Source organism: Haplochromis burtoni, unplaced genomic scaffold, assembly GCF_018398535.1.
Source record: "Haplochromis burtoni strain Fernald_Lab_line unplaced genomic scaffold, NCSU_Asbu1 Contig_480, whole genome shotgun sequence".
Taxonomy (NCBI): domain Eukaryota; kingdom Metazoa; phylum Chordata; class Actinopteri; order Cichliformes; family Cichlidae; genus Haplochromis; species Haplochromis burtoni.
The window spans coordinates 22432-34136 of NW_024582841.1; the positions used below are offsets into that span (position 1 = coordinate 22432).

An 11705-nucleotide genomic window follows, 5' to 3' on the forward strand; every position below is an offset into this window, starting at 1 on the left:
GATATCCCCCTAAAATAGCTAAAACTAAAAACAAACTAAAAACTACTTCCAAAAACATTCAGCTTTGATATTAATGAGTTTTTTGGGTTCATTGAGAACACGGTTGTTGTTCAATAATAAAATTATTCCTCAAAAATACCACTTGCCTAATAATTATGCACTCCCTGTAGATGTCTGGCGACACTATAACCCATTATCTAAAGAATACACTTTCTACTCTAACCCTCACTTGTCAGCATCTTGTATAGATTATATTTTTATGTCCAAGTGTATCAGTCAGTTAGTTTAGCAGGTAAATATTGGTCATATAGGTCTCTCTGACCATGCTCCTGTAGTCCTAACCATTCAACCCATGAGACATATTGAGCGCTCCATGTCTTGGAAGATGAGTGCACTGTCTCTTTTGGATGAGAAATTTATACACTTCATAACAGAGCAAACAACATTATTTTTAGAAATAAATGATAAAGGGGAGATAGACACGAAAACTTTATGGGATAGCTATAAGGCTTACATGAGAGGGATGATTATTTCATACACAAGTCATAAAAGAAAGCAACGATTAACAAGGTAGTTAGAGATCGAGAATAATATAAAAAGGCTGGAGAAACAATATTATGTAACAAAATCAGCTGAAACCTAAAGTGAGCTTAATATTGCCAGGACATCTCTGCGTAATTTGTTAATGTGAAAGACTGAAAGAGATGTCCTTCTTGCCAGACGACAACTTTTTGAATCAGCTAATAAGCCTAACCGCTTTTTGGCTTGTCTTGCAAGGAATACTTCATCAAGTTATTTTATCACAGCTATTGTGGATGTGAAAACCGTAGGAAACTGTCAGATTAATGAGTGATTTAGAGAATTCTATACAAACTTATATCAGTCTGAGATGGATATAACAAGGCTTAACTCAGGCTTTTTTCTAAACGACTTAGTATTCCCTCAGCTCAGGTTAGCCTGCTGGAGTCACCCATCACATTGATGGAGGTGGACAAAGCAATATCTGCACTCCAGTCAGGGAAATGTCCGGGGGCAGATGGCCTTCCAGTAGAATTTTTAAGGTAATGAAAGTGAAGTTAAATAGTTTATTATTAAGGGTTTTTAATAAAGCATTTGAAAAATCGAAACTCCCAGAATCTGTGTACCAGGCTAATATAACATTAATAGCTAAAAAAAATAAAAACCCAGAGTTATGCTCATCTTACAGGCCTATTAGCGTTCTTGGTGTTGATAATAAGATACTTTCAAAGATACTGGCTTTTAGGCTAGAAAAAGTAATGTCCTCTACTGTGCATGCTGACCAGACAGGCTTTATTAAGGGGTGGAATTCTTACAATAATACTCGACGTCTATTTAATATTATTCATTTTTTAAATTTTTATCAGATCTCCGGGGTTGTTGTTTCTATGGATGCCGAAAAGGCATTTGATAGAATTGAATGAGAATATCTGTTTGAAATAATGAGAAGATTTGGGTTTGGAAAAAACTTTTTGGGGTGGATCAAAATTATATACAAATCACCAATAGCATCAGAGTTAACTAACGGCTTGCTATCCTCCCCAATTACATTGAGCAGAGGTACAGCACAAGGTAGTCCATTGTCACCACTATTATTTGCTTTGGCCATCGAGCCTTTGGCCATGGCCATTAGACAAAATCCAAGTGTTCCTGGAGTTAAAATTGGGGATAGACAACATAAAATCCTGCTCTATGCAGACGATATTCTTCTGGCACTGACTGACCCTGCTAACGCTCTACCTGTTCTTACTAGGTGTATCAAGGACTTTGGTCTTATATCTGGATACAAGGTAAATTTTGATAAATCTGTTATAATGACTCTGTGTAGTGGAAGGACACTGAACCTTTATATGTTAAACCTTTTCACCGGGCACCATCAGGTTTTGTATATTTGGGAGTTAAAGTTACACCAAATGTTGGTCACTTATATAGAGAAAACATTAATGGAATGGTTCAAGATCTTCGAGAGATGCTGACAAGATGGAGGTCACTTCCAATATCATTTTTGGGAAGAATAAATCTCATTAAGATGGTAATCCTACTGAAAATACGATATTATATAGGCATGGTGTTTGTAATTTTGAAATCAGAAGATATTAAAGCAATTAACAAGGCTATGGTGGATTTCATTTGGGCAGGAAGAAAACCCAAAATTAAATTGGAGACACTACAGTTACCGAAAGATCTGGACAGATGGGGAGTGTCAAACATAGAAAATTATGTTCTCTCAATACAAGCAAGGTTTCTTTCTGCCTGGATACATGAACATTCTGATCTGCCATGGATAAAAATTGAGGGAGTATTACGTAAACCATCCTCACTTGTTAACTTTTTAGGGAAACGTTTAAATGATTTACCTCACGTAATAAAGTATAACCCACTAATATATAATGCTATGTGGACGTGGGGAAAACTGAGAAAAAATTTTAACAGAAGTCTTCCGTTTAATATTTTGTCAACGTTTATAAATAATCCAGACCTTCTACCGCAAAACATAGGGTTGAGGTTTGTGGGATGGCATAAAGTAGGTGTAAAGAGGTTTTATGACCTCTTTAAACATGGTGAGTTTAAATCATTTGAATCCTTGAAGTCCCAGTATTCTATGTCAAAGACTGAGTTTTATAAGTATTTGCAATTGAGAAATTATGTGTTAAAAAATGCTAAATCATTTTCGGTTGGAGAAATTCTTTCTAGATAATAGGGAGCGTAAACATTTTGTATCAAAGTCTTATTCAGAGATTTATGCCCTAATTGTGGATAAACTGGCATGGTTGAGAAAATCTTGGGGGACATTACTTAAGTGTGAAATAGATATACAGGCATGGGACAAAATCCTGCTCCTTCCATCTAAAATCTCTGTTTGTAACCGATTTAAAGAACTGCAGTACAAAATCCTGCACAACGTATATATTTCTCCATATATTTATAGTAAGTACAATATGGGAACATCTCCAAATTGTCTCAAGTGTAAGGTCAGAGTGGGCACTAGATTCCATTGCTTGTGGGAATGTGCTATTATTCAGTCATTTTTGGAAAGAGGTCTGTCCCAATATTAGTACAGCCATTGGTCAGCAGGTAACAGAACACCCATTAATGTGCTTATTGGGATATATCCCTGTTTCACTGGTACAACATGAGCATGTAATTCAGTCACTGTTAATGTTGGCCAGGAAAAGTATTATGTTGAGATGGGTGGGGACTGAGCCTCCCTCCATTTCTCTATGGAAGTCGCTCATCAGTGATGTTATGACTCTGATCAGGTTGGGACATTATATTGATGGGAGCTCCCGAAGTATTCTGGACAAATGGAAGAAACCACTGGAAGCACTGGGAGTAACTTGTAAACTGGACCCTAATGGACAATAATTAAGGGCATAATGTCGTAATACTCTAGTGCTGTGCAGTATTATTATTTTGGACGTGAACCAGTCTTGTATTTGTTGGGGAAAAAAGTTAAATAAAAGTTAAAAAAAAAAAAATATATATATATATATATATATGATCTTTGTATTCTCTTGTAACTTCGGTGTTTTTGTTTGTGACTGTAGATTCTCCATGTATGGAGGAACCCAGGATGAAAAAACTAAATCTGAGCAATTGTGAAGTGTATCTAGATGTATCTAGATATTATTGTCTACTCAGACACTTGGTTAGAGCATATGAAAATGCTCACTGATGTTTTTCGTCGCTTGGAAGGGGCACACCTCACCCTCAATGTTTCCAAGTGTGAGTTTGGCATAGCCACTGTGACGTATCTAGGGAAACAGGTGGGTCGGGGACAAGTGCGCCCTATTTTGGCAAAAATCCAAGCCATACTGAATTTTCCTGCCCCCAACCCGTACCCGGCCTGAGCTCCATCGTTTTCTCGGCATGGTGGGTTATTACTAAGGTTTCTGCCAAAACTTCGCAGAAGTATTTGCACCCCTCACTAGCCTCACTAGTGTGTTAAAACCTTTTGTGTGGTCCTCTGCATGTCAGAGTGCATTCCAGGCTGTCAAAACTCTCCTTGCAGTTTGCCAGTGCTGGCTGCCCCTGATTTTGCACGTCCTTTCAAATTAGAGGTAGATGCCAACGGAGCAAGTACCATATTCTTACAGGAAGATCAACAAGTTGTGGATCACCCAATCGGCTATTTCTCAAAGAAATTCAATGTTCATCAGCAAAGGTATAGCACGATTGAAAAAAGAAGCCCTTTCCTTGCTGTTCACATTGCAGCATTTTGAGGTGTATGTTGGTTCCAGCCCCTCGCCTGTGATTGTTTATACCGACCAATCCCCTGGTGTTCCTAATGTGAATGCAGAATTCGAACCAAAGACATGTGAGATGGTCTATCTCAATTTCAATCTGGAAATTCGGCATTAAAAGGGTACAGAGAATGTACTAGCAGATGCACTGTCTCAAAGTTTCTTTTATTCCTAACTGTCAAAACATCTACAGAGGAGATGTTTTGATCCTGGGAATGGGGGAGGGGGGGGGTGTTATGGCCATAAGTAGTCTGTGTTAGCTGCTGTGTTGTGTTTCTTTACAGTGTGATAAGAATCTCTGCAGGTCCTTCCACTAATGAAAAGTAGTGGGCTGCTGATTGGACCACTGATCATGTGACTGGGTTCAAAAAGCCGCACTGACAACTTCCGGGAGAGAGCGAGAGAAGCGAGTAAGTGCGAGAGTGATCAGATTTGACAGCAGACTCTGACCTGGCCCTGGATTCCAAATTCTTGTGTTATTATTTGTTATTATATGTATGTAAGCATGCTCCGTTAGAGCCACCAATCATGTGTATATGTACAGTGCTTATGCGTCTATAGGCTGAAGCTGAAGGGGTATGCAACCTTTTCTTTTGAACTGCTTTTCTCCTGTTTCTGAGCTTGGAAGCGAGGAGTAGCTATTGTCATCTGTTTGTTAGTTTGTTTTTTCCCCTTAGGGTTTAGTTAAGTTTCCTCTGGCGGGACTTAGTTGGTTTTGTGTATTATTTTGGCCTGGGTTCACCCTGGAGCTATGCTTCCTGACATTAAATAAAAATCACCTTTTCTTTGCTCATAACTGGTTTTGGCCGTTTGGTTTGGGAACCAGGGCGGGTACTTGCTTCTCTCTACCCAGAATCTTATGTGCATCTCTAAACACATAGAATAGGGGCTGAACATGCTGTTAACATCCAGCTGTGCACACAGTTTCAATAACAGTGTAACTGAGATATTTTTCTCACCTTTTGTGTTGAAGTCATTGTTTCCTCTGTAGTGGCTGAGCTGAGTCCAAATGGCTGAAACTGTTCCTCTGCTGCTCCACCAGACTCTTCTCCTCCTGTTACTCAGCTGGGACACAAAAGTATAGATATGTATTTTATCCCTGACAAGAAGAAGCAGAGCAAATAAACATTACTACACTCAGTGACAACAATATGAGATCTATCTATCTATCTATCTATCAATCAGATAGAGAGAGATAGAGAGAGAGAGGCTGCACATTAACCACCACAATATATTTTTATTCTCTGTGCTTTCAAATATGAACACTGTTTACTTTCATCTGTTTCATTAGTTTTTGTTAACATCTTCCTGTGCATCACTTTACAGCAGCCACACTCATTAAAATGAGACTTTGTAGAAGTTCACTTCCTCTCATGTGTTCATCCACAGCAGCTGGACAATAAAGTTATAGTGACCCTGATACTGCAGCAGATCGCTCTGACTTCCTGTTATCACTTAAATAGAAACGAGGCTGTAGAGGTTTGGTGCAGGCAGAGAAACAGCTGCAGGGACAATGAAAAGACTTTCCTGCTCCAACTTCTCCCAGCATGCTGAGCTAATGATTAGTTGGTGTTTTTCTCCAAACACTCTCTCACTCTTCTCTCAACGTGTTCACAATAAACTGTGAACAGACACCGAGGAGAGCAGCAGAAGACCTCATTCAGGAGCTAAACTCAACATGAACTGAACTCACAGTAAAGTTAGCTCGGTGCTTACCTTTAGATGAGCCCACAAACCGAGAGAAACTCCGCGATGAAGCTGCAACTCTTTCCAAACACAGGAAACAGATCAGGGAGCAGAGACCCACGTGGTTCACGCTGATCTCAGCTACGATCCAGGAGACAAGGGTGGGCAGATCGATGCAGATATCGATCAGGACGTTGGTAGTGGTTTATGATCGATACTTTAGTTTGTTTCTCTCCTCTACTCCCGTTTTGTGAAAAAGCAGCTCTCTCTGCTCGACTCCCCTCCTGCACAAACACTTTGCTCCGCCCCCTTCTTCTTAAATGTTATTGGCGGTTGGCGCATTACCGCCACCACTAGCATGGAGTGTGGACTGGAATGATCCATTATCCCCCTAATACCAAATTTACAGATTTTAATTAGTATGTTTTCTCTCCACATCATATCACAGGCTTTCTCTATATCAAAAAACAACTACACTTTCTTTGTTTATTTGTGCTTTTCTAACTTCATTTTCCAAACACAATACTGGTCCATGGTATTCCTCCTTGTCCTAAACCCACTTTGATGTTCAGAGATAAATCCTCTAGTTTCTAAATAGTACGTTAATCTTTAATTTATCATACGCTTCATTACTTTACAAATATGCGATGTTAAAGCTATAGGTCTAAAATTTCCTGGATTTGTGTCATCCTTTCCTGGTTTCCGTATGGGTACCACCACAGCTTCCTTCCAGCTTTTCGGCAGCCTCCCACCCTCCCAAACCCTACCCTATCCTACAACTCTAACAAAAGCTCTTTACCTGACTCACTAAGATGGTTTAACATGATATAACACACCTGATCTTTTCCTGGTTCTGATATTTTTAATTTCTGGTGCACTCAATGCAGTTCTGACTTCGTAAAAAGAATATTCAATAGATCATCTGTATCTTCTACCATATCCAATAAATCTATATTCTCTGTGACTGTCAATTCTCTTCCTCTTCGCCCTACTTCACTAGCATTGCCTGAACTATGGATTTTGACAAATTATTTTGCCAACATGTTAACCTTTTCCTCATCTTTAATCGTTGCTACTTCTCCATGCCTCAGAATTGGATACCCATACTCCCTTTTTATGCCATTCATGCTTCTAATGACCAAACGCTGTGTATTTTAGTCTCCCTCCTAACTGAGTTACAAAAACCTCTCCAGAAATCCTTCTTTGCTTTTTTAACAGTTTGACTTACTTTAACTTATAACTTTCTGTATCCAACAAGATTCTGAAAATTGTGATTCCTCTTTAAAATCTTAAAAACCTCAAAGTTTAATCACTTCCAGACACTCCTTTGTCCACCAAGGTACAATCCTCTTTTCCCTTCCTTCTTCCTTATTGCCCTACGTGCCGCCTCTAACACTGCCTTACAAATAGAATCATATAAATCATCAACTTCAACATTCATATCGATCCTTTGCATTTCTTGATAACTAATTAATCCAAATGTATCCCAATTAGCATCACTGAAACACCACTTCTTGACACCTCTTATATCCTGTTTCTCAACACCCAGCTCTACCTCAATTAGAATAGGATAATAGTCACTCCCTACAGTAGTCTCTTTCAATATCTCCCATTAACAAAGTAAGATCAATGGCTGATTCGACCCCTGTTCTAACATTTACCCTAGTGCCCCCTATATCATTCAAACATGCATAATTCTTTACCTCCATCAATTCCTCAATCACCGCCCCATTCCAATCATTACTCTTACCCCACAACGTGCTGTGTGCATTAAAGTCCCCACACCAGATTACTCTTACCCCTTAAATATGCACCAGGTTCCTCCACTGCTAATAGTTTGTTAGATGGATTATGAAAGTTTACCACTCTAATGCTGCCAGTTCCTCCCCATATATCAAGAATTATAAATTTGAACTGCCTTCCTGTAGCTACAACTCTATATTGGATCCCTTGTTTCACAAACGTTACACATCCTCCTCCATTACCCTCCTTCCTATTCCTCTGGACGCTATCATCAGGGTTACGCCCCTTCATGCGTCACAAATGAACATAATATGATTGAACCTTGACACCACACCCATTGCTTGTGCAATATCTGGTCGTGTGGCCATGGCAGCATACAATAAACTTCCAACCATTGACTGATACATGCTTGGGTTTACAGGTTGACTGACGTCATCACTCTTTCTTAATTTGACATTTGTGTTAGCTGGAATTTCTACTGGATTTGCACTGTCCATTCCATACTTTTGTAGTATGTTTTCAGTAAACTGTCTCTGATGAAGCACAACATGGTTAGTGTCTTTGTCTTGGACCACTGAGATGCCCAGAATGTAGGATAGCTCAGCCATGTCCTTCATTTTGTAGTGTTTCCTCAGAGTGTCCTTTAAGTTCTTCGTGCTCTCTGTTGATTCGGTAATCAAAATCAGATCATCAACATACACAGACAATATTTCCAACTCCTGATCTGTTCTAACAAACACACACTGATCTGAAGTACTCTGTGTAAAACCAATGCTTTTCATAAACTCTGTAAAAGCTTTGCTCCAGCAACGTGGAGACTGCTTCAGTCCATATATTGACTTGTTTAGTTTGCACACTAGATGTTCCTGCCCAGGTTTGATGTAACCCTCTGGCTGCTCCATGTAGATTTCCTCTTCCAGGTGTCCATTCAAGAATGCAGTCACAACATCCATTTGAAGCACATTTAGATTGTTTTGCACAGCAAATGATAAAGTACGAATTGAACCAAATCGTACAACCGGAGAGAATGTTTCATCATAGTCTGCACCATAAATCTGTGAATAGCCTTTGGCATTAAGTCTGCACTTGAATCTTCCCACTTGTGCATCACTGTGATGCTTAACTAAAAGATCCATTTTGATCCAACTGCTTTGCAATCCTTTGGTAGAGCCACTAAATCCCATGTGCCATTTTCCAGCAGTGACTCATATTCCAAATCAGCTGCTTCTTTCCACTCCTTTGCATTTGGACTTGACATTGCCTCTTCCAGTGTATTTGGTTCTGTGACACAACAGATGTTTGCATAATGGTCAACTGTAACTACGTCAGCAAACTCCTCAAATCCATATCTCTTTGGAGGTCTTCTGATCCGCTAATCTCCTTTTGTAGCCTCACTGGCGACAGGTTTGTCTTTCACCCGTGTGTAGTGTCACTTCATTCCCCAAACAGAGATCATTTTCACTTTCTTTGCAATTAAAATCTGTTTCATTGAAGACCACATCTTGTCAAATCAGTATTTTTCTTTTTTCCTCATCCCGCAGTCGGTAGCCTTTTGCATTCGTTGCATATCCCATGACGAACTTGCCTTTTTGTCCAGCTTCTTTCTCTCGGTGTTTGGAACGTGTGCATAAGCAACACATCTAAATACTTTCATATGACTAATGTCTGTTTTTTTCCATACCATCTCTGATAGGGTGTTTCATTCTTTTAAGCAGATGTTGGGAGCCTATTCTGTATGTAAGCTGCAGTAGCAACAGTTTCTGCCCAGAATGTGTTTAGCAACTTTGCATGTGATGGCATACTTCTAGCTGATTCCACTAGAGTTCTGTTTTTTCTCTCTGCAACACAATTTTGCTGCAGTGTATGTGGCACAGTCACTTCATGGTGGATGCCTTGAGCTTTCAAATATTGTTGAAACTCTTTCCCCACCATTGTCAGTTCTGAGTAGGGATGGGTACCGGTATCCACATAATAGATACCGGGACCCATCCAGTATCTATTACCGGATGGGTACCGGCAGCTTTTTCCATAATGGCACCGGTTCTGACATAAACATAAGATATTGGGCCGCTATTGTGTTGCTTTAAATGTGTATTTTTTGGTGGTTAAAAAAATGTTGTTTATTTCTTTAATAAATAATTTTGACCAGTAAACTCTCCTTGTTTAAACATGCACCATTGTGTGATCTTTCTTTGCTTGTGACTTCTTGATGTTGGTAAATACAATAATGTCTGTGAAGGTTCTCAGTCATCCAGGTCATCGTAGTCTAAGGAGCTTGGAAAGAAAAGCGTCTGGACTTCTTTAAGTTACTTGAAAACGTTTCACCTCTCATCCGAGAAGCTTCTTCAGTTCTAAGGTCAAATGGTGGAGAGTCCCAGATATAAACCTAGTGGGAGTTTCCCCCCACAGAGGGACAAAGGACCCCCTGATGATCCTCTAATCGCCTGAGCCAAGGTGTGAAACTGGGTGTGGGTCCCAATCAGCCAGAGTTTCGGGTGAGCTCATTCTGAAACCTGGCCCCACCTTATCATGTGAATTCCTGAGGTCAGATGGCCCAGGATGTGAGTGGGCGTTAAGGCGTCTGGGAAGGGATCTCAAAACTGGATTATAGATGGCAGAGAGTTGGTGTCGTAAACCACCCCCTCTGGTCGCTCACAGTGGACATAGATGGCTTCTTTCACTCCTCTTTCAAACCATCTGTATTAATGTAGAGGTCTGGGCATTCCTCGCTGCACTGTACAGCATACACCACATTGTTAAGTCTTTTTCGTGCTTTTCTTAGATGACGCCCAACTTTTTCTATCCATGAAGCCAACACACAACAAATAGTTAAACTGCAGGAATGTCTTAAAGACAAAGACTTTATCCCAATTCAAGGTCTGCAGCCTTAAATGCAGCGTTTTAAGGCCGATTATGTCACAGCGATGTGACAAAGATCGTCCCAATTAAAAGAGTCCTCCAAGTGCCCCCTTCTTTTCCCAAGATTTGAAGGCTGGGTCCAGTGTAGCCTTCGTGGCCCAACATATCCCACAATTCCTTGTGCAGTGGTGGGTGCGGATAATTTTTTGGGAAAAAAACGGCGGCTCTCTGAAACGGATTGACTGAAGAGTAAACTTTTAAAAGTAAGTACTGGATATTATGTCACTTATTTATGTGCAAATGTTTAATAGCGAAGAACAATAAAACATTACTGTTGGCCACATGTCTGCAAAGTTATGTGATATTAGTGATGATAAAACTTTCAGCGTCAACTTGTTTTTAAAGCCTTTACTTTAGAATAGTTCAATAGTTAACCTTAATCTTACATTGAATGTGATGATTTTATGGATGACTAAACTCAGTAATATATGACCTTTCTTTTTCTGTTCTAAATTCAGGTCATACTGAGGTCACGCACGTGGCACTTTAAACAAAAAAACAAAAAACAAACATGCAGTAGAAATACTCCTGTTCATGACTTTAAGTCACAAACTGATACAATGTCTCTTTTTAGCCGTTTAATGTCAAATGACCATTCCTTCTTTAAAATTCTAACCTTTGTATAACCTTTCCATATCATTTCCCAGAAACTCTCCGCATTTAAATGACAATAAAACAGCAGTTACAACAAAAGATGCACATTTTGTAGTCCATCTTCACCTATTGTTTAGGAGAGACAATAGTAAGACTGTTCAAATTCGCAGCACCGCTGTTCTCTTCTACTGAGTCCTTAGCAATTCTCCTACCAGTGATGAAGTTTTCGTCAAGGCCAGGAAAAAAGGATTAATAGAAGGAAATAGGATGTACCTCACCTACTTGCGAAGCGCAGCTGCGTCACGTGACCGCAAAGTAACGAATCACAGCAGAGCAGGAAGAAGGGGCGGAGCAAAGCGTGTGTGCAGGGAAGAGGAGTCGCGCAGAGAGAGCTGCTTTTTCAGTGTTTATAAGTTACACTTGTGTTTGAATCCTGCAGCTTATCACACATTTGATTTCCATGTGTGACAACTGCAAGTGTCCAGAGTGAGGACAGACTGG

At 39.8% G+C, this 11705-nt stretch overlaps 1 protein-coding gene across 2 annotated transcripts in view; it reads right to left on the reverse strand.

Annotated features, from left to right (window-relative positions):
* Nucleotides 1–6255, reverse strand: part of LOC102296870 (zinc finger protein 62-like) — a 14899-nt gene extending 8644 nt beyond the window's left edge. The window contains exons 1-2 of one of the 2 annotated variants that reach the window (XM_014341436.2): nucleotides 5979–6255; nucleotides 5222–5361 (exon numbers count right to left, since the gene is read on the reverse strand). In XM_014341436.2, coding sequence (XP_014196922.1) covers nucleotides 5222–5239 — 18 coding nt within the window. In that variant the 5' untranslated portion in view covers nucleotides 5240–5361; nucleotides 5979–6255. The remainder of the gene's footprint in view (nucleotides 1–5221; nucleotides 5362–5978) is intronic. The other variant, XM_005946547.3, reaches the window with a different exon arrangement.
* Between the last annotated feature and the right edge of the window lie 5450 nt (nucleotides 6256–11705).